The following is a 23,916-nucleotide window of genomic DNA, read 5'->3' as shown; positions in this document are numbered from 1 at the left end:
AATATTACATTGTTCGCTTATTATGATAAAAATAATATGACATTTATATCGCGCAAATCCGTAAAACAATCATAATCATTGCTCTATGCGCATTGCATAATATTCATAAAAAACATGCATACACACATACATGCACATGATAATATAAAATTATGCACTAAAACATAATAGGTGTCACGACATGGTGGGATCAGGCGCTCGTCAGTTTTGAGGCATACAGAGTTATTGATATAGTTTTAAATCCTGTCCATTTGCCTTCCTTTTGATGAAAACGATATTCATCTATGCTGAATAGAAGTCGAAATATTTGGGATTGAAGGAGGTGGGGTCACCTGATTTCAGAGGTAAATTTAGAGAGAAAACGGCCGCCAAAGTTTGATAACTTCAATAGCTTGAGAGCCTTTAAAACTAAAAAATCACAAATTTTGTGCATGCAATGAACGTTTTTCAGTATGGACGTAGAAGGTGTTTAACGCGAAAAAAAATTCAATTAAAGTTCCCAAACCTGCTGAAAAATGCCAGTTTTTTTTCTTTTTCTTTATTTTGACGAGCGCCTGATTTCACCACGCTGCCTCACAATTAGAATAAATCATTCAAGGAAAATATTGCAGACACACTCTTTCTTACTAATAAGGAAAAAATTGAGACTCATGTCAATGACAAAAGCGCTTTAATTTAAAAAAAAAAAAGTTACAGTGGAATTCTGATAAAGTCAGCACCCCAGACAGAAAAAAGTGTTGACTTTGAGCAAGGTTGACTTTATCCATTGTACTACTGGGGTACTGGCCATTGCAGATTGAAGATATTGGCAACAAAATTACAAAGTAGGCCTACCAGGTATTAAACAAGATGTAATCTCAATTTCACGGAGTATAATTCTGAAGTTGTCACCAAAACAAGAGATAATGAAAAAACAAAGTACATATGTAATTGGAGGTGTGTACACCACTTGCTCAGGCTAAATATCTCTTCTTGAATGAATTCATCTTAGGATTTAACCCCAAATTGTTGACTTTACGCAAGGTTAACACTCAAGCGGTTGACTGTATTAGAAACACAATTACTTAAACAAAGAAGGTAAGAAACGGGACTACAGTGAAGTGTTGACTGTAAGCAAGAGTTGACTTTAAGCAAGTTGACAATATCAGGATTCCACTGTGTCTTTTATTTTATGCTGAAAAAAAAGAAGTGAAATTAGTTATCATCAACAAATGCAGAGTTCATCATTATGTCAAAAATATTTTTTTACCTTACAAAAGTGTAATATTACATTAGTTCAAGACCCCCCCCCCCCCCTTTCTTACACTTTTCTTACAGGAGCCAAAGACCCCCCCCCCCCCCCCCGGCGTAAGATTACATTTGAACGGCCCCTAATCAATACAAACAACAGTACTATAACTATACCTACCTATCTTTCCAGCTTACCATCAGCGTGTCAGTCCAATTCTTCATTTTGCACCATTTGGAGATTACCCAAACTATTGATATAGCAATCTAGCCTATTGTATTACATATATATCTATGATGATAAAAAGCTGAGATTTTTAGAAACTAGAAACAAAATGGCCGCTCTCTATCGAAGTAAGTTGCATTTGAGGCAAGGCGATGATTTACCAGTGACGAAGTGAATATCTAAGGACTTGTGCTGATACTTAAAGAACTACACAGTATTTACTGGTAAAATGAAGTGTAGATCTAAGGAGAATTCGTAATGATTCATTGCTTCCCACTGACACTGTCACACTGACTCGAACGAGACTAAACAACTGAGAAAGTGGCACTGACTTGACTTCAGACAGATTTTTGTTGAGATCGAGAGCAGGATTCATACATTGACAGTAGATTCTACCTCTCAACCGTATATTTTTATATTTTCTAACAAAAAGTAGGCTTAGCCTAGATACCAAAAAAGAAAGAAAATCACATAAAAGTTGATAGTATAGATCTAGATCTAGATCTAGAAATCTAGAAATCTAGACATCTAGATTCTAGATATCTAGACAGATATATAGATCTATATCATATCTAGTATCGTTGTAGAGTCTCTGTCTCTGTTGTTGTTTTGTTCATGAAATCTAGATCTATGTATGATTTCATAAACACTAGATCTAGATCTAGATTCTAGATTCTAGAGTAATCGTACCGGTTCGGGCAGCACGTTTTTTTTTTGCTGTCGGGCACTGGAGTACAAAAAGATCGTTTAAAACTTTGTTTTCAAATCTAGCCCCAAAAGAGGGGCACACAAACCTAAAGCAGCCTCCCTTACTTTCGTTGAAACAACAGTTACGGTGATATTTTGCTAAAAGTAGTCCTTAAGACAGCTTTTTCTTCATCAACTGAGCAAAACAGCGTGAAGCTCTTTCCCCGGAAGAGTTAACATTGGTTGTGGATGAAGGAGCCTGTGACCTAGATTCTACGTTTTGGTAAACTCTGAAGGCTGTAGAATTATTTGCATATGAGGCCCTGTCAAGGATGAAAGAGAATTTGCCGTTTAGTCTCGCCGTTTTTGGCCAAAGGGGGGGGTGCCCGGATTGTAACGTAAAATCCTTAGTTTCTCATCCTTCGGGCACATAAGATAATATAGAGCCAATGGTTATATAACAAAGAATAAAGAATTTGTGCATAATTTAAATAATAGTAAGTAGAGTCAGATACAGTACAGCATATTAACTCAGTCAGACACCAGTGTAATAGAGTCAGATACCAGTGTGTAATACAGTCGGATATCAGTGTTGCAGAGTCAGATACCAGTGTAGTTGAGTGAGCCAGATGCCAGTGTAGTAGAGTCAGATACCACGTAGTAGAGTGGGTCAGATACATACTCATTAAAATAGCTATAACTGGTGAAAACCACTTTAGACAAACTATCATTGTGTCCAAGTGTTGGTAACAAGCATTAAAAATCATGTTATTAAGCTTGCAAAGAAACAAATGTGATCATAATTGAAAATGACCGAAGGTCAAAATACTGCCCGAATCCATGAGAAAACCAAAAAAATGCAACCGAACTCGTAAATAAATCGGGCGTCACTTTTGCACCCAGTAAGGGCCTCAAATATGAGAACAAGCTGAAACAGGTCATTCCTGGGGTCATCCAATCACAGGGCTTCCTGTAGCTGGTTTCGGTTTGTCAGGGTTCCCAAGGAGTCCTTGAAAACTGCTTGAATTTGCATTCAAGGAAAAATGTCCCCTTGAAAACTGCTTGAATTTGCGTTCAAGGAAAAATCTTCTTGAAAACTCCTTGAATTTTGCCAGATCGGACAGGAACACGTGTACAGGGTGACTGCCAGGCCCCGGGAATCCCGGGGGCCCCTGGAATTACCCGGTCATTTGAAAAATATCGCCGAGACCCGGAATGCATCGGGAATTTGAAGAAATCTGTAAATTGCCCTGTGAAAGACCCGGGAAAATACAAACGTTGTCGAATATTTGAAAACCAAATCCGATAACGTCCTTGAGTTCATTTTTGCCGGTCGCGATTGTGATATATAATATTCATTCGGCCTTTCCCGGCCTGAGAGTACGTTACATGCGCACAGGCGGTTATGGCGGCAACAAGTGGAAGTGTATGCGATACCAAAGCTCGATCAGGAAGAATCAAGATCTACTTTCGCTTTCGTTACCACCTAGAAATTTGCTGGTAGGACCTATCCTATAGTAGTCTGATAGCGCCACATTTGTAACATGCAGGTTCTGCATTTCAAACGCTGTGTCGCCATGAAAATAAATCGTTTGTCCTGTGCTGTCACTTGTGGAAAAAAAAGAAAAAAAAAAAAAGTTATACAAACTTCTTGTCAGGCTCGCCATCGTGACCGGTCATTGAAACTGTGCATTTTCGTCACATCGTGAGTATCGCGATGGTTGAGGTCACTAAAGTTCATGCAAAGTCTGAGCGCTGCGAAGTATTGGGCTCGGGAATGGGGGGATTATTGATTTTTTTAAAAAGTCGCACGTGGGAGAAGGGGTGGTGGTGTTGAAGGCAACACCGGATGACAAAAACTAAACTTGGAAGCAGATTTTACTTTTCAGAATTTTGATTACTACTAGATCTATCTAGATCTAGTGCTCTCTGCAATGCGCGCGTTGGTGCAGGCCTTGTGTGGAATCGGGATTTGTCATATTCAAACCTTGTAAGCCGTGTGTTTGTATCTAAAGGGTTCCTGTTTCATTGGGTAGGTGATAGTAAATTTATGTATTGTATTATTGTATTCTATATTTGAGCTTTCTGTTCAAGATTTGCAGATTTTCAGAGTCACTGCGTCTTGCCCTCCCACAGTTTTTACACCTCTCACACTGAATAGGTCTACTTGAGACATTCATGTTATTACTCTACTTTTAGTTAGAGTAATAATTTTTATCTTTCACATTTATTTTATAAACCTTGACACCCAAACTGGTTCTTGACAGTGGATATTCTGGTTCTAGGCCTTTTCTCAGGCTCAACAAAGCAAGATTAATTTTTATATAGTTTATATAGGGGAATATGATGAGGGGAAAATATAAATAAGTAAGAATTGACTGAAATACCTAAGTCACAGTATCCCAGTGCCACACTTACATGTTGCTGACTGGAATGTACCTACATGCGTGCGTGCGCACCATTCTGTGTATATTTTAACATATAATATATATAAATGAAGCATGCACTGTCATTGTTATGTAACATGCCCCTGGAGAATGGATGAGACCCCCCACCCACCGGAAAATTGAGAAGCCGGGTTGGCAGTCACCCTGCGAACAGTTTTTGTAGGGAAATCGAAACTATGATATGATTCTTTTCGGACAAGTGTAGACCTACGAAAATAAGCTTTTGTCATGAATTTCTTGACCAAATCTCCTTGAATTTTCAAAATTTCTCCTTGAAACCTCCTTGAAATCTCCTTGAATTTGGTGGGAAGTTCATGGCAGGAACCCTGGTTTGTCTCTAGGGCAAGGCAGATATATGAGATATAAAGCTTTAAAGTCGACGTGCCTGTTTTCGTCCTAATTTTTACCGAACCGGTAATTTTACTCTAGGTCTATTCTAGATCTAGATCTAGATCTAGGGTATTTTTTTACTTTCCCTCCTGTCTCACACTCAGCTACCAGTTGTCCATTTTCTACTAAATATTGATGCGCTGAACACGAATATCAACTTCATATCCGTCGCAATTTAATAGTTTTTGAAATATTTGATTGTTTTTACAAGTGGCTAGACGGCTAGACTGCCAGTCTAGGACGGCTAGACTGCCAGTCTAGCCGTACTTAGATCTAGGTTTGGCCCTATCGACTCAAGCCTGTTAATTACACAGGTCTCATTAGATCTAGATCTAGTAATTATTCAGGTTCAAATACATGCAAGTCAGTAAGGCACCTTTTGGTTTTGTCTGAAATACAAATACTTTAGGCATTGCATACTAAAAAATTTCATTTACAATTCAGCTATCAATATTAAGTACGGCTAGCCTGACAGTCTAGCCGTCCTTAAGTACGGCTATCCTGGCTGTCTACCCGTACTTAAAAGTACGGCGAGACAAGAAGTCTAGGCGTACTTAAGTACGGCTAGACTGGCAGTCTAGCCGTACTTATCTTAGGCCCTATTAGGGGAAAACGACGAAAAAGTCGAATGGTCCTGCGCAGGTAGCGAGGCAAATTTTTCAGGAGAGGCAAAAACAGTTTTCACTTTATAACTCTTCTATTTTTCACTCTTTTAAGCTGTAATTCACCAGATATCTGATTTAGATGTTCATTAAGCAGTTTCTAAAGTTTGAATGGTTTAGGTTAAAAAGTAGCAGTTATTCGACATTCGTCGTTCTCCCTTACACTGCGCACCCGCAGGTGAGCCTTGCGATGTAAGCGAAAACGACGAATGGTACGGTTCGTCGTTCTCCCTTACACTCGTGAACGTTTATGGGCTTAGGCGATGGTCAGTTATGACGCACCATTGACAGTAATGACTGTGTACTGGTAACTACAAATAAAAATAAGACGTATACAAACCAGTTATTATACGTATAAAGTTAGGTTTTTGTTATATCCCAACTGTAACTCGGTAAACGTCCTTCGTTTCCCTTCCTCGCTTAATTAAATACTACACAGCCAGTGTACAAATCAGATGTGCACACATTTGTAACAGCTTGATTTAAAACTGTCTCATTCGGAACCAAAGTTTGGTTTCCAAAATATCTCTTTACTGTATTCTCTTCAGATGCGAGTTTTACTTTTATTTTCGCTAATTGCAAATTTTTCCCTGCACGACCAAAGGGATCAACAATGTTACAATGTCAATAATACGATCAGATCATTGCAAAGGCAAACTTTCACATAAGAAATGTAACAATCTGACAAGACTGTATCTCAAACGTTTTTTTGGGAGAGGTAATGCAACGCTTTATGTTTAATAAAGAATTGAGTTGATCGGATCGGAAAACATAGGCCTACCACAAAGTAGAGATCGACAGGAACAGTTTGAATCTGCAAGACATTATTATACTCGATCGTTACGTCCATCAAGTCATAAAAAATCGTAAAGCAAGACTAAGTGTCGCCACAATACCTCCTTTTTTAAAGTTGGACTAAGAAATTTACTCTCATAACGCAGTGTCATTAATTGCTTGGTAATTCTATAATGATGTCGACCAGTGGCACGTGCTAGACAAATTGCGGCACTATAACCATCGTTGGGATTTGGGATGTCAAATGACTGGACAGCAAACTAACATGACGTTAGTCTGTGAACATCTGGCGGACACTAATATGCAGTGCTAATAAATTTCTCCCTAAATACTTTTTTGACCGTCCCATCCCCACCCATTTCCCCCTGATCCCATCCGTTTTCCCCTCTCTCCCGCCTGCTCATGTCAATTCACACCATCAGCATAGGCCTAATACGTAAAGACAGACAGAAAGACACACTAAGAGATACATTCTTATAAACTATCGACAGTACTCCGGGGGAGGGGGTGGTGGTGTGTTTGTTTGCTAAAAAGGCGTAGCATGTTTGAACTGACGCAACAGTGACCAGTTGTCATTCGTCGCCCATGCCGAATTAGCCCAACGGCAGAGACCAGGGGACAACACCGAACGAGCAGTGATCCTTGACCGATCGACCATTCGTCGTTCTCCCTTACACTGAGCTCTGGCTCGGAGCTCGCCAGTGTACGGGAAAACGACGAACTCTCAATTACGCAACAACGGATTAACTTATGACAAAAATTTTTGCACCATTAGATGCAGAATTATATACTCTATGAAATATGTGAAAATACCAAAATCGAAAAATTTTGACCATTCGTCGTTTTCCCTTACGACGGCAGATTAGTTTACCCTATTTTCTGATTGGTTGCCGAGTTTCATTCGGATTGGTTCGGAAATAGAGCAGACCGAGGTTGACAAATTAGTCACCTACGCTTCGGCCGGGTCCGCAAAATCGCCCGTAAACGGGGACCAAATTTTCGCCTCGCAGGAAAGCCCGATTGGCATTGCTATGTAATATCCTGTACTTTGTTTTAAAATTACGCACATTAAGTAGTTAAAACAGCCAATCTTCTTCGGACAGGTGGACACACGCCCTTATTTGTTAATTTTTGTGGTTGTTTATGGGCTGTTCTAATTTTGATTTCATTCGGTTGTGAAACTTTTCTTTTTCACGTTTTTACACTCATGGCTAAAAATCTCTAGACTAGCTCTTGAAAATTGAAACAGATATAGATCTAGACCTAAAAATTTGCTCCTGTGTGTTTGTGTGTATGCATGTGTGTGTCTGTGTGTGGTAGTAAGTGTGTAAGTGGAGAGTGACGAGTGTGTGTGTGTTTGTTTTTCAGGCTTTATTTCAGCCTTTATTCAGTAACAGTTCAAAGTATACAAAAATAGAAACACAGGATCTATTCACTCCAGGGCTCATGAGTCGTTCCTCTCTTTCAGTTTCACTCATTCATTCAATTCCCGTGTTCTCTCCCGCGGCTCATCTCCGTCCGCATGACTTCCACACCTCACCCCCTCCCTCCAGGCACACACAAAGAAAATTTCACTCATTCCCTTGCCACCCTGCGAACCATGGACAATAATATTAGCAAAACACTGCCTTAGCCGCATTCCTTTCGTTCGTGAGCTGTGGTCCAGGCCAGGAGGGTCGGTGTCGTCCCCTTGTAGTTGCTGTCACCTGTGGATCGCCTGTGGATACACTCGTACATTCTTCCTTTCACCTGCTCTGTCACTCACACAGTCTCTCCATCCACAGCTCAGCTCGTCATACGTTCAAAAGTTGCCCACTGATCATGTTTAGCTAGTGTGTGTATAAGTTTGTGTGTGTACATGTGCATGATGGTGGTGGGTGTGTGGTGGGTGTTACTGAAGGTTGTATGTAGGCGGGCTTGCCATGCGGTGTTCCTTCCCAGTTCCCAGACCAGAGGCAGAAGGAAAATTGGCGCCGAACTCTCGCAACAAATAGGCCAAAAATCACGAGACTGGAAGCCGGAAACCGTTTGGAGAAATAAAGATCGGCACTATTCCTCCGAACGTTCGGAGAAATAGTCACTTCGTTTTAAAAAATGGTCAGTCTAGCCATCATATTTAGAATAAGTACGGCTAGACTGCCAGTCTAGCCGTACTTAAGTATGGCTAGCCAACCAGTCTAGCCGTACTTAAGTATGGCTAGCCAACCAGTCTAGCCGTACTTAAGTACGGCTAGACTGCCAGTCTACCCGTCATTAAGTACGGCTAGCCCCTTCCTTGTTTTTAACCGAGATAGACATGCTTTGGACCAATCGGGGAGTTCCAGGGGGGTCTGCCCCACTGAGGTAAAAGAAAATCTGGGGGGTTACAGGGCATTCCCCCCCTGTTTTTACCCATAATTTTATATTTTACAGTTAGATTTGAAATTGTCTTGAAAATAATTGATTTGCGACAGTTTTAGTGGCTTTATGTGTGATCTGCAGCAAACAGTACAGCAGTTTGACCCCTGAAACAGTGCATCTGTGTGCGAGAGTGAAAGTAAAAATTTACCAGATCTAGACTTCATTCTAGAATCTAGATCTAGAGTTAATCCTGTGGTGCGATATAATACCGTAAGCGATCTTTTGTGGATATCTCTGGAAGTTACAGGTCGATCTTCATGATTTTTTCACCAGAATTTAGGAAGACTTCCTCTCTATACGGTGTATAGTAGTGCATTAATGTAACAGCAGTTTAAAATTTCGGTGCTTTTTCAGTAGTTCCCACCCCCCTTATTTGAGCCTGACCTAGATCTAGATATCTACATAGGGTCCCCATAGATTCTTCCCTGGGATCGTCGGTTAAGGTCCCGGTTCGCCTAAGATCCCGCATTTCTTTGCTCCCGAGCACAGGGATCTTAGGCGGTGACTACTGTATTCTTAAAGGAAAAGGACAAAAAAGAAGAAGAAAAAGACATGAAAAGAAGAAATTGTACATTTTGGAGATTAAATTTCCATATTAATTCATTTTGACATGAATACATTAACTGATCATCTTCTAATGGCAATATAATGCATCCAAACGGAAGGAAAACAGTCTGTTTCAGTGCACAATGCAGGTCATAAAGAAATAGCTTAATAAGTAAAACAACCAAAGGGCCTAGAAGCTAGGGATGGGCAGGTACCGGTACCCAGTACCGGAACTCCAGGCTCTACCGAAGGAGGTGTCAGTACCGATACCTGGCCTCCAGTACCGGCTCTCGGAAGGAGCCGACACCAACGGTTAATACCGGCTCTGAGAAGGAGCCGACGCGACGGGTTTTTTTTTACCGGGCCACGGGAAGTGTGCAGTGTGTAGGCCTAGAGCCCCATTTAGAAGTACAGTTCGCTGACCGACAAACTGTAGGATATCGAGAGGATGGCCGGCATCCTGTCAATTTCACATGGAAACTGAGCAATCTTCTCGGTATCGAAGGGTTCTCTGTCCAACCACCAGATATCTGGCGACGCCAGATATTTGCCGGCCGGCGAACCGAAGGAGTGACGACGAGGGAGCGGCTTCTTTGATGTTACCCCAGGCGTAGTTGAAAATACATTCCAAAAATTTCCTAAATATTGGTCAAATCAAAAAAATAATAAGATTTTCCTGATCAGCGATCCAAAATTAGTCAAATTCATGCGAGGAGCGCAATTTAATACCGGATTACCAAGTTAAATTATATTTGTGTGTTTGCTTTTGAATTACCATTCGCCCGCCCCTTCACTTTTGAAAGTGAAGGCAAAAAATGTACCGCGTGGTAGGGATGGGCAGGTACCGGTACCCAGTACCGGAACTCCCGGCTCTACCGAAGGAGGTGTCAGTACCGACACCTGGCCTCCAGTACCGGCTCTCGGAAGGAGCCGACACCAACGGTTAATACCGGCTCTGAGAAGGAGCCGACGCGACGGGTTTTTTTTTACCGGGCCACGGGAAGTGTGCAGTGTGTAGGCCTAGAGCCCCATTTAGAAGTACAGTTCGCTGACCGACAAACTGTAGGATATCGAGAGGATGGCCGGCATCCTGTCAATTTCACATGGAAACTGAGCAATCTTCTCGGTATCGAAGGGTTCTCTGTCCAACCACCAGATATCTGGCGACGCCAGATATTTGCCGGCCGGCGAACCGAAGGAGTGACGACGAGGGAGCGGCTTCTTTGATGTTACCCCAGGCGTAGTTGAAAATACATTCCAAAAATTTCCTAAATATTGGTCAAATCAAAAAAATAATAAGATTTTCCTGATCAGCGATCCAAAATTAGTCAAATTCATGCGAGGAGCGCAATTTAATACCGGATTACCAAGTTAAATTATATTTGTGTGTTTGCTTTTGAATTACCATTCGCCCGCCCCTTCACTTTTGAAAGTGAAGGCAAAAAATGTACCGCGTGGTAGGGATGGGCAGGTACCGGTACCCAGTACCGGAACTCCCGGCTCTACCGAAGGAGGTGTCAGTACCGACACCTGGCCTCCAGTACCGGCTCTCGGAAGGAGCCGACACCAACGGTTAATACCGGCTCTGAGAAGGAGCCGACGCGACGTTTTTTTTTTTTTACCGGGCCAGGGAAGTGTGCAGTGTAGGTCTAGCAGCTGGGGCGTCAGAAGCACAACACAGCGGGTGACCTTGATACAGTACTTCAGATTCAAAATTGACAATAAAAAACGAAGTTTGCTTAAATTTAATATATGGCTTCAAATCAGGTTCCACGTGAGCCACTTAGCTTATTTTGATACGCTGATTCCGAAAATGAAATCAATTTTTAGCAGCGATAACTGTTAAAAAAATTCTGCTTGCAAAGTTTAATCCCACGCGGCAGCAAACTTCAAAGGTATTTTGCGTCACAGTTCGCCTCTCCAACTCTGACTGGTGTGTGTGGGGGGAGGGGGGGGGGGATGCGGGCGGCGCTGATCGTGGCGTTAGACGCAAGACGCGAAGTCTGTGACGTCACCTACTTAATGTCACTCTCAGTACCGGTACCGGAGCCGGTACTGGCGGTTCTCTGCACCTGGTGCTGAGAAAGTACCGACACTGGATTTCGCCGGTACCGCCCACCACTACTAGAAGCCACACTATCAATGCCAAATAGCAAAAAAGCCGATATTGCGCACTGAAACGGACAGCACAAATTTGGTCTGCTTCAGTGCGCAACCCTATCTGGCATGTTCCTGGGCATTAAGAAGCAGCCTGCGATAGTATTTATCGATTCTAGTATATGTATACATTCTACGATACATTAGAGCTAGATTAACTAGATGTGCTAAATAATCGACTACTAGCGCTTAGTAAATTCACCGATACCGGTTACGAAAACCATCAATATGAAGGGGCAAAACTTTCCGACACCGTAGAATCACGTGTGTTGACAGGAACCTCCAAAACGAAAGTGAAATAAGCTGCATTCTGCGCATGCTCACAGAAAGTGACCTCGTTTTCGCTGTTCTTATCCAAAACAAATCAGACCGAAGGGCTAGAACCCAAATGGCCGCTGGATCGGAAAAGTAAAGTAAAGTAAAGTATCCAAAACAAAGCAGGAGACCGGGGGTTGCGCACCCAAACAGCAGCGCGGTGACGCTGTTAGACTCTAGATGTAGACTCTAGATCTAGATATCTAGATTAGGTCTAAAACTTACATGTATGACATAATGCCGGGGAAGATTGAACAATACCGGACCACTTGTTACATTGTATTATTGCGCCTTGCGTGAGCCAGATTACTTCCTTACAATGATAACACCGCTCTGCCTTCCCAACAACCAACACGCACTGCGTTTGGCGAACCAGTCGTGCGACAAGCGCGTGCCCTTCAATTCGTGAGAGGAGGAAGGCTAGCATTGGAAGGTCCGACATTCTTCTTTCACATCTTGTTGAAGGGGGGGGGGGGTCAAACTATTAATGACAATAATCTACCGCTCTGAAATTCTTCAGTAAAAAGGGGGAAGTTGTTTGGGGGGTGTTCGAGATTCTTCAAACATTGAGAGAAATTAAAATCGATGTTATCTCACGAAGCACTTGGCCCACCCTAAACGAAGAATGCCGGACCAGGCGGGGAAGGGAGAGGCAGTGGCTCGCTCGCTTGGTCGCGCGATGTTCCACACGTTGTGTTGTTTAGGCCCCGCCCTGCAGGCACGTGATTCGTGGTCCGGCATGCTCCGCTGTGGTCCGGAATACTTCGCTGCGAATGCATGCTCTAGGTTTAGCCTTAGAAAGTGAAGCTTCCCGGACTAGGCCTACTACTGTGTGGTCTAAATGAAGTATCCCGGACCACGGTATGGTTGAGAGAAGGATGCTGTACTACAAAAATTAGTTCCTGCTAAATTCCATTAAAAGTGCTTTTGACATTGTTTTTCATTTCAATTTCCCTTCTAGATATCTAGATCTAGATCTATACGTTAAAAAAAAAGCATTACGAAAAATAAGCCATAAACTGCTCAAGCCATAAACCGCTCATTTAACTGTGCTAAAATCCTAAAATACCAGCGGTTGAGACATAGAGGCAAAAGTAGTCCCAATCCGCTGGTCTGGTATTCTTGAATCTTACCTAATGCCATTTTGATGCAAAAAATTTAACCCCTTTGTGACACATGGTCAGTGCGTGCTTCACCGGGCACAGTTTTAGTTTTGATCTCCACTGACAAAGCAGATGTCTAGCCTAGATTTAGACATGGAGCTAACGAGAGCCCACTACACCGGCTTCTGATTGGCTATTTATAAATATATTTATGAAACGACGTCACGAGGACGATAGCCTACACCGGCTTCTGATTGGCTAAAATGTATTACTAGATATATAGAGTCATTTAGACTACACGTGTATCTATTTTACAATGACTCGATTAACATGGCACTAGAACAATATGTGCCATATACACAGGGGGTAGAAACTAGTGAACTACTGCAGTTTTTATCTGTACTGATCTTTGCCTGGCCTCTGCTCTACAATAGACTGTCCCCGTCGTTTTATGTGAGAACAATTTTGAAATTATGCAAAATGAGCCCCAAAATGTGAAATGATGCGATTCTGTTAATTTTAACAAAGAATAATGAAGGAAAATAACGGGAAATTATGCAAAAAATGATCAGAATGCGGGATGCATAAAACCACGGGGCCAGAATAGAGATCACCAGCAGACACTCGCTCGCTCAATGGTGACTTAGATTTCCGACTATATTCCTCTAGGCCTAAGGTCATAGTAATATTACCAAATTTGGTATGTGTACATACGTCACTATATGCAGCCAATCAGAAGCTGGTGTAATGTGCTCTCATTAACTCCATGTTAGATTTATGGGTCAGTTGCCTCTATTTAGACCTGGTTTGTAAATACTTCTGAGTCTAGATCTAGATTAGCTCTAAAAGAAAAAATATAATTCTTTAGAGAGAAAATATAGTTGAATGTGAATTTGCGATTTGTTTTATGAAAGGCCACCTATATTCTCACCCCTGGTGAGAATATCTCATGACCCGCTATTCTCACCCCGACCCGGGTGTGAGCATGAGACGAGCCTTATAATGTTCTTAAAATTAAGCTAGATCTAGATCTATAATTGTGGAGACCTGTAGGTATCAACTGCGTTCTGCTCTTGACATTTCATCCTTGCATAACCATAGATTTAGATCTTTTTTTTGTGTGTGTTTTAAAAAAACAACTATTGTTTGCTGTTCATGGTGTGAAATGGCCTTCACCCTGCCCATTAAATAAAATAAACCTGAAACTTACCTCTACAACTTATAAGTTATTCTCGGTGCTGTTCTGTGTGTGTCTGTGCTAGGCCTACTGTATGTTAGCACACCTGAGGGGGGTGAGAATAGTAAGACATAGGGCCATAGGTTATTCTCTCCCCCTCGCACGGTAAAATTTCACACTTGCGGCTAACTGCAGCCCGTCAGCCATTCTCTACTGATTGGTTACAAGGTTTCCGAATAACATTTAGGAAATCCGTTAGTGATGCTTGAAATTGAAAAGACACCCTGGAAACTGCAGTTCACAAGAGAGTGACAAACATACAAAAGAAGTTGAGGAAAAATGACGATAGTGAGGATGAGGAAAGAAAAAGCAGCAGCTCTGGCACAATATAAACATGACATTGATTAATCAGCCCATTTACAATTCTAATGTGCATAAGAAACGGTTAATAAAATTAATATCCCCCCTTTGGGAATGGCCTAAAGACACTTCATTCAGTAGCACTGCCCTGGTAGGGGGTAGCAGAAGAAAGGCTGCAGAAAGAGTCAGGAGCCCAGAGGAGGGGGCAAAGGGGAGGGGGGGAGGCAGAAAATGGAGATAAAAGCAGATGACAGAACATGGTTAGAGAGCAGGAAAGGAGGTGAAAGGAGAACATTTTTATATAAATAAATTTTTCGTCACGGTCAGATTTTGAATCCCGGACCTATTGAATGAGAGGTGAACACCGTAACCTCTAGACTATTCTAGTTCATTCTTTGTTTGCCCAAATTTTCTGAATAGTGAATACAGATTTGTTGTGGTGTTTTGGTTTGAATGAAAATGATGAAGTATGTGAACAAGTATCCTACATGTTAATCGGGAGAACGTGGAGCAAACCAGGCCCAAAGAAGCAGTCGTGAACTGGTGGGAAATATGTTTTTTTTAATTTGTCGAATTTTTTATCCCACTTTCCAACTCTTTGTAAATTTACCAGAACGTTTTGTGATTTGCAAATTATGTTGCACCATCAGATATGAAGAGTCAACATGATCTATCATGTACTATGTCCAGGTGACAAAATATGATCTTTTATTATTTCCTGTTACAGGTAGGATCTTGGGGATTGTCATTTGGTTATTTCTGGAGAGGTAAAATTTTCTACACCTGTGATTTCTACGAAAGTAAGAGGCAATGTGCGACCACCATCACCTCAGGTCTCCAGCCCCTGTGGGCATTGTTGACCATGTTGGAAGCTTATCAGAGAACTTTGCTGAGCTCGTTGAAACAGAGGATTATGCTGATATCACACTACTTGTTGATGGAACAAGGTTTCGCAGTCACAAGGTTATACTTGCTGCTAGATCTGAATTTTTCCGGTAAGTAATTGATGCGCTGTCTTACTCCTGAGTGCTTGTTCGTAGAATAGAATGCTGTTTACTTGTGCTGTTGATAGTTAACATCCTCTGGGTTATTGTCCCAGCATGATGCCAGTCTGGGTCTGCTTCAGTCCATCTAAGTCACCTATGGAAAAACCAGCGCTGCCAGTCTCTGTGAGATTTAGAAAAAATAGCCTACAATGGAAGAACCAGCGATGTCAGGATGTTAACAATGGAAAAACCAGCAATGTCAAGCATACTTTTTTTTGTTGTGTCCTTTGTGACTAATCAGTGACCATATTTAAGTGAAGTTTAACGTCCATCCCCGAAAGAACCGAGCCAAATAGGAAATTCGTGTAAAGTCCTTTCCCAGGCCAAGGACACTATGCCGGACGGAGCTGAGGCTCGAATCCCCACACTGGTCTTATATGCGTTACTAAAAGGGAAAATCATTTATCGAGGACCCATATTACGCTAATCTTGGATTTTTCGAAGAACTTGGGCTGCCCAAACATTTCAGCAAACGATTTGTACAATCGTGGCAGCTATCTTTCTTTTCCTTTAAAATTTACCCTCTAAGTGATGAAACCGTACATCTGTACTGTTACGAGACAGTCAAAAAAGGCTGGAGACGATGTGGCCAGCATGCCGCTACATCACTTTCTACACATTCTGCCAGCTAACGTGACTCGTGCGCAGCCTACAGCAAGAACTGGACGATGATTTGGTTTCTGGATCCTGTTGTTGTCCACCAGTAAAAGTACGAAAAAGTGAAAATGTCGTTTCTAGTGAGAGGCCACAGTTACATGGAATGCGACAGAGACATGTCAGTGGTGAATGAGAAGGTCCCTGTTGGGTGGAGCAATTCAAGACAGTCCTTCGGAAAACCTCTCTGCTCCTGATAGTGAGGATGACACAAGCTGTATTCAACAATGTGTCAGAAAATCTTAAACCGTACGACCGTGTCTCCTGCCTTATACCCACTCGACCTCTGCTTGAAACCTGCATCTCACAGTCCCATCCACAAATAATGCAGTATAGAGAGAGCTGGAATGGTTCGTTTCACACCGCAATCACTATGAAGCCGGTGGAAAAGAAGTGCGCTGCAAGACTCCAGCCCCTGAACAGTTTTCTCCATAATTTTTCTATTTTGCTCTCACCGAAACACCTTTAGCACGAGGACTGAAAATTTCTCATTGTCAACACAAATGGTCATACTTGAAGTCAATGTAAACAGTAGAGAGGTCATTGTAACAGAAAGAGAGTTATAAGTCTTTAAAGTTTGTTTTTCAATTATCTCGGAATTGCAAAAACCTGACATAGCTGGTTTTTCCCTTGTGCCCTTTTTTAATATCGCAAAAATGAGGGTGCCCGAGAGGGAATAGACTAATTTTAAGACGACAAAAATGGGCTTATTTTTAGATTCATTCAATATTTACATTTTTTGTCGTTCCATATTCGAACCTCCAGTAGGCCACAGAGGTGCAATGCCGCGACGGTGTCTCAAAATAAGCTCTCATGGAAGCAGTCGCTGAAACACGGCGAAGGTTCCGCAACGGTTTCCGCAGCGGTTTTCCGTGTCATGAGAACAACTAGTGAGCGAACAGAAAGCAGCGTTTTCCAAACACAGCCGACGGACTTTTTCCGTGGCCGCACACTGCTCCATGTGAAACGGCCTTATGACAGAACTTTCTACACTTGTTTTCAAGTCACTTTCTTTCAAATATTGGGCCTTATTTCTAGACTCCAGAAACGTTTCATGAACTTATTCTGTCTTACATTCTTCAGACTGTTCTTGGTATCAAAGCTGAACAAAATGCTACTGATATCTGTGTTGTTGTGGTAAGGCGCTTTGCTGTCGCACACCAGAGTTTTAAATTTGATTCCTGAGAAGGGAGAACTTATATGAAGTATCTCGGTCTTTTTGCTGGGATGTTGTAGATTTATATATCTCAGCCCAGGTTGGCCCAGACAGGCAGGGTCGAAAGCTCACCTTGTAAGGGCTCTGTGTAGGTCTGTTATATGGAGTCTTTTTGTAGCCTAGATCAGTTGTCAGAAGAGTACAGTATTATCATAGCTCGGATGAAGGGACTTACAATTTTTAACAAATTAAATTTTATAATGTAATTTCCAAAACACTTATGTATCTGTGAAGAATGTTTTTTGTTTCAGATTCTGTTTCCTTTTCACAGACCTCCCATCAAGTTATTATCTCATTACCTTGCTTCTTCCCGAACCCTGTCCTTGTGACTATATATATTAGTCGTTATTGGGATTGGTGACTATTAGTATTATTTGCTTTCATGAACTTTCTAGATTAAATGTCTTTTAAAAGTTTTTTTAGTTTTTGTCTGGAGTCGATGGAAAAGTCACTTTTTAGCCTTTTTTGATAAGATAAGATAAGATAAGATACATCTTTATTGTCCAGATCCTGGCACATTGGTTTGGTGTTCCACCACGTGTACACACACACATGCACACGCACACGCACACACACACACACACACACACACACACACACACACACACACACACACACACATGTAGGCTTACAATCACATGCATAATATAAATGAGCAGCAATATAAACAATAATAATCGTAAGTTAGATACACACTCAATGTTATTTTGATGCATGCTCTAAGGTCGTAAGTATACTTATACAAGATGGTTAAGATTGAAGCATTTTGATAGATGATTGTAAAAATGACCTTCTGTATCTTTCTTTGTTACAGATCAGAAGCCTAGGTCTTTTACTTCTGACTAATGTTTTTATTTGAGGGAACAAGGGATGTTTGTTGTCTAAAAAGATGGAATTAATTTTCTTAGTGCAAGCTATTATGTACAATTCATCCAAGTAGGGGAATGAAGATGTTGAAATTTTACATGCTTTCCGTATTAGTCGATTTAATTTTTCTTTATCTTGTTGTCTTGTGTTCCCGGCCCATGCTATTACACAAAAATTGATCATACTTTCTATGGTTGAATGGTAGAACATGGACATCAATGTTTTATCAACTTTAAAATACTTTAGCTTCCTAAGAAAAAATAGTCTTTTGTTCACTTTTTTATGCAGGAGAGAAGTGTGGACACGCCAGTTGAGTTTGTTGTCTATTGTAACACCCAAATACTTATAGTCTGACACTTGCTCGATGTTTTCACATTTAATTTTGAGTGGCTGCAGAGGCAGTTTCTTTATTCTAAAATCAACGACAAGTGCTTTTGTTTTTTTCACATTTAAAAGCAGCTTATGATTTTCACACCATTCAGAAAAGTTAAATACAAAATTCCGGTAAGCGGTTTCGTTATGGTCAGCCTGAATTAGCCTGATTATAGTTGAATCATCTGCAAATTTTATCAACTTGATGTTACTGTTGTTTATTTGGCAATCGTTCGTGTATAGTGTGAATAAAACTGGTGACAAAACACATCTTTGAGGGGCCCATGTATTTGTTGTGATGTAGGTCGATGAAGAATGTTTTAATTTTACATACTGGGCTCGGTTGGTAAGAAAATTGCCTATCCATGATATTAAATTGACGTTAACACCTATGTTTTCTAATTTTTTTAAAAGGATAGCCGGCTGGATAGTATTAAAGGCTGACGAAAAATCAACAAACAGGATCCTACAGTATGTTTTAGGCTTGTCTAAGTGTCTATATATGTTGTCAAGAAATAGTAAAATGGCGTCTTCCACCCTTCTCTCGTGACGATATGCAAATTGTAGAGGGTCCTGGATGGGTTCTATGTACGTTCGTAGTCTTTTTAGCACAATTTTTTCTAGACATTTTATAACTACTGATGTTAAGGCTTTTGGCCTTAGGTCATTCATTTCAGTAATTTTTTCTTTCTTTGGACGGGGGACGATTTCAGAACATTTCCAAATAGTGGGAATAGCATGTGTCAACAACGACTGGTTGATAATATAGGTGTAAATAAAACTAAGTTGTGCTGAACACATTTTCAGAATTTTGGATTGCACACCGTCTGACGCCTTTCTCACATTCACACGTCCAAACACACATCTAACCTCACGTTCTTCAACAACAACAGCATTATTTTCATTTGTGTCGGTGTTCACACATGGCAAGTCACACGGACTGCCTTTGTCAAAACGGGAGAAAAAGGCATTTAGTTTATTTGCATACTCTACGTTGTCAACACATATGTTTGTTGGTTTATTTTTGTAGCCCACTATGGTCTTAAGCCCAGTCCATGTCTCTCGAGAGTTATTTGAACGAAACAGATATTCCAGTTTCTTTTTATATTTTTGTTTTTCAACCCAGATTACTTTCTTAATAGCTTTGTCTATGACTTTTAAGTTCTGTTTTGTTATGGTTTTTAAAAGCTGTTTTCTTTTTATGGATTAGATCTTTGACTCCAGAATTTACCCACGGTTTAGAGTTAGGGTAGATGGTAACTTGTTTTTTAAGGGCCACTATATCTACACAAAATTTAACATAGTCTGTGACTGTTGTACATAAATCATTCATATCACAACATGCATTAATAAAAACATTCCAGTTGGTACAGTCAAAGCATCCTCTCAGTTGATCTTCGCTTTCTTCAGTCCAGGTGGTGACTGTTCGAACTTCTGGCTTCGTTCGTCTCAATACTGGGCGGTACACACAGATCTAATGTCCTTTGGCGTCTCGTTGGAATGTCAACGTACTGGGTCAAGCTGGATAGGGCGGCGTTAAGAGTACAGCTGTTGAAGTCACCAGTAGTAAAGATAGCAGCGTCAGGAGATTTTGTAGTTTGGTTGTGAATGAGGTCGGATAGAGTATCGGTGGCAATTGGGACGTTTGCGTGTGGAGGAATATACACAACCTTCATAAATATACTTGGGAACTCACGGGGTAGATAGAACGGACGTAGATGTAAAGTGAGAACTTCCACATGGGCAGAACAGGACTGGTGTACTACCTGTATGTTATTGGGGTGGCACCATCGATCGTTAATGTACGCACACACGTGAGGTAGAACATGCTACTGTTCCTTATCCCTTTAATTTTAACTATTAGCGTCTGTCATATCATGTAGACCTTCAGTGCTGACACTTATTTCATGGCTGAAAATCTTTGGGAGAGGGATGTTGTAATGGCTAAACAATTTTATTTTCTGCGGTCACTGAGTGGCAGGTCTCTTGTTAAAAAGTATCTGTATTAATATGTGTTATCATCTGAAGATGTCCTTTGAACCAAAAAAACTATCTATTTCCCCTCCATTTCAGAGCACTCCTTTATGGTGGACTTAAGGAATCCTTACCTGGTACTATGGAAATTGAACTTCAGGATACTCCTGCTGTTGCGTTCTCTGCATTATTGAAGTATATATACACTGGTCGCATGAATCTGATTGAAATTCAGGTAGCAATTATTATAATTAATAATCTTGTCTTTTTCTTTGTAATTTCTTGAGTTCTGGAACCAAGACATGTAATGTATTTTACTGATTGCCCAGCAGTTTTGCCTATTTTGTCTTTTTCATTTATGTTTCAGGGTTCCTCCATACCCTGAAGCCTCATGCAATAGTCTATCTACTCCAGATAGACATATATCAATGGAAAGAGAATTGGATGGTCTTTCAGACTTACCCAATAGATTTCATTTTTTGTCAAACTGTCTTGAAGTGGGACCTCTTTTTCTTCTAAAAATAGAAACAAAAACAGAAATCACACTTTTCCAGCAGTCACAAAGAAGGGAAAGAAAGTGTTTGAAAATTTAATTTAGAGTTTACAATTAAACAATTATTGCATGGAAAAGTGCATTCAGTTCTGCATAGGCCTCCATTATGTGCCGAAGATACATAATTCTGTTGGAAAATAAAGAAATGGGAGCCATTCTAATACATCCTACAATTCTTAGTTATGGCCATTGAATCTGGAAATTTCATATCATGACTTTTTGCTCTCAAGCCTCCTGCAATAATCTATCTGTTCCAGATAGACATATTATATACCAACAGAAAGGGAATTAGATGGTCTTTCAGACCTAGCCAATAAATTTCCTATTTGTCTTGCTTTCTTGAGGTGTGACATATTTTTCGTGTTACTAAAAATAGAAGCAGAAACAGAAATCGGACTGCCCCAACAATAACAAAGAAGAAAAAAAAATGTTTTGCAGTTTAGAGTTTACATTAATTTGATGAGAAAGTACATTCAATTCTGCATGTAATGTGTAAAAGACACCTCATTCTGGTGAAAAAAATAAAGAAATGAGGGCCGTTCTTGTGCATTCTACAAATTCTCAGTTCTTGCTCTTGAAACTGGAAATTTCAGAGTGAGAATTTTTTAATAAGACCATCAATTATCCATTATATATTTTCTAGTCTATTTAGTCTTAATAATTTTTATTTGATAAAAATCCCTTACAAAATCTTTCTTTATAAAAGTAAATGTGTTTAATGGGCGAAATACCACATCACCAGCCATCGTATATATTTATATGATATAGTACTGCGTGAACTGCTGGGATTTAAATTTGAATAGCTGCCTATGTTTTCCTTTACATAATGTGATGTTCTTAAGAAAGTCTTCTGCCTTAGAAAATTGGAGATGATCGATGTTTTTTGAAAAAAATATCTGATCAGTGCAGAGAAAGATAGATAGAGATGAATAGAATGATGGATAGATAGACAGAAATAGAGATAAAGAGTGAGAGAGAGAGAGAGAGAGAGAGAGAGAGAGACAGAGACAGAGACAGAGACAGAGACAGAGTGAGAGAGATAGATGAATAGATAGACAGATAGATAAAATAGAGAGAGAGAAAGAGAGAAGGAGAGAGAGAGAGGTACATGTACCTCTTTGATGTTTTGAATGTCACGAGAGAAGGTTGTTTGTATCTATTAAGCACATGGAAAAGTAAATTCCCATGGGTTTTTTTCCCCAGGAGGAAAACTTGTTGGACATTTTGAGTCTGTCCCACAGATTTGGATTTGTGGAGTTGGAATCTTCAATATCGGACTATTTGAAAGCAATATTGAACATACGTAATGTGTGTCACATATATGACTTGGCCAATATTTACAGGTATGTCAACTGTTTTTAACCCTTTGAGCCCTGACCTCCTGAGGCTACCGTGCCCCTCTACCAGAACTCCTGAGTGATATGTTACTAACATTCATATGATTGTCAGAATCACATTCCATATCCCACTCAGGGTAGTCCTTGTCATTACCAGCATCAAATTCAGAAAGACCTTCAAAATAATAATAATGTCTTGTGTAGTAAAAGCTGTTTTCTGCAGTACTTATTTTGTCTCAGACGGACTGGGTTGGGGATAGGGTCTTGTTCTCAGGTGTACTGGTGGCAAGGCATACAGGGAGTTTTATGCACCACCGGTGTACCGGTGGCAAGGGCTCAAAGGATTAAAATGTCGTTATCGTTTCAGGTCTTGAGTGATGCAGACTGCTTTTAGTGAGATTTTTGTGGGCTGCACTGTTGTTGCTCACTGCTTTTTCAGTTGAGCTATTAGGCAGAAATTCAATTTGATCTTTTTCACGGGGGCTCTTATGGTTTAGTTCCTCGTTCAAAACCTGACAGCAATGGAAAATTTTCTTCTGTAAAATGTTCTTCTTTCACCTCCTTTCCTGCTCTCTGATTATGTTTTATCAGTGGGTGGTTGGCGGGTGCTCTGGTGCGGTTTGCTTCTTCTTACCTATCAAACATCTATCGTCCTTATCTTTCCTCCTTCTTTTTTGTGTTTGTTACTCTCTTGTAACAACTCTAATCTTTGGCACTTATATGACCTTATGCTGTTGCGAGCGCCGTAAAACATCTACTAAAACTAAACTATGTTTTGTCATCGATTTTCCTCTCCACTTTCTGCCTCCCATTTCCCCCCCTCATCTGGGCTCCTGACTCTTTCTACTGCTACTCCTGGCTCCTTCTTACTGCTGTCTTTCAGTCACTTTTCCGATCTTAGGGTTGGTAAGATTTAACACCCAGCCTTCTCGGAAAAGCGCGAACAATGTCAAAGGTCCTGTATCTAAGTTGCGCGCATTTAAGATTCCTTGGTGGTCCTAAAATCGATAAAAGTAGGCTTCGGCTGCCTCCCTGGCTAATTTCAAAATTAATTCCTTCCAAACTGAAAATGCTTAATGTGTCCCTCGCAGTCATATGATATGACCTTAGGCAGTTGCAAGCGCCGTAAAACACTTACCAAAACGATCTTTTTCACTTTGGCTGTTCTATAGGTTTTTTTCTGCAAATTTTGTAAAAACTAATGTTCTTTGTTGAAGAGAAATTACGAAGTAAGGTATAATTTTTTCATTTTTTGGAAAGTCTCATAAAATAATTGTGTAAAGTACGCACTGTGACCAAAGATAGTAAATAACAAGATGGGCCACTCAGCCAAAAAAGTGTCTGCAGGAAGTTCGCTCTTTGCTTCAGATGGCGCTGCAGTCTGTTTTGAAGCTCTCTTTCGTTT

The 23,916-nt window shown here is 40.6% G+C and overlaps 1 protein-coding gene across 2 annotated transcripts in view; it reads left to right on the top strand.

The window, feature by feature from the left end:
• Positions 1-1,505: 1,505 nt before the first annotated feature.
• LOC101848522 (BTB/POZ domain-containing protein 9) overlaps positions 1,506-23,916 on the top strand; it is a 53,186-nt gene continuing 30,775 nt past the window's right edge. Inside the window, exons 1-4 of one of the 2 annotated variants that reach the window (XM_013082909.2) lie at positions 1,506-1,581; positions 15,220-15,487; positions 20,721-20,856; positions 22,378-22,517. In XM_013082909.2, coding sequence (XP_012938363.1) covers positions 15,303-15,487; positions 20,721-20,856; positions 22,378-22,517 — 461 coding nt within the window. In that variant the 5' untranslated portion in view covers positions 1,506-1,581; positions 15,220-15,302. Of the gene's footprint in view, positions 1,678-15,219; positions 15,488-20,720; positions 20,857-22,377; positions 22,518-23,916 lie in introns of both variants that reach the window. The other variant, XM_005098993.3, reaches the window with a different exon arrangement.

This window comes from Aplysia californica, unplaced genomic scaffold (genome assembly GCF_000002075.1).
Source record: "Aplysia californica isolate F4 #8 unplaced genomic scaffold, AplCal3.0 scaffold00199, whole genome shotgun sequence".
NCBI lineage: Eukaryota > Metazoa > Mollusca > Gastropoda > Aplysiida > Aplysiidae > Aplysia > Aplysia californica.
This window is presented reverse-complemented; position numbering and strand designations above follow the sequence as displayed.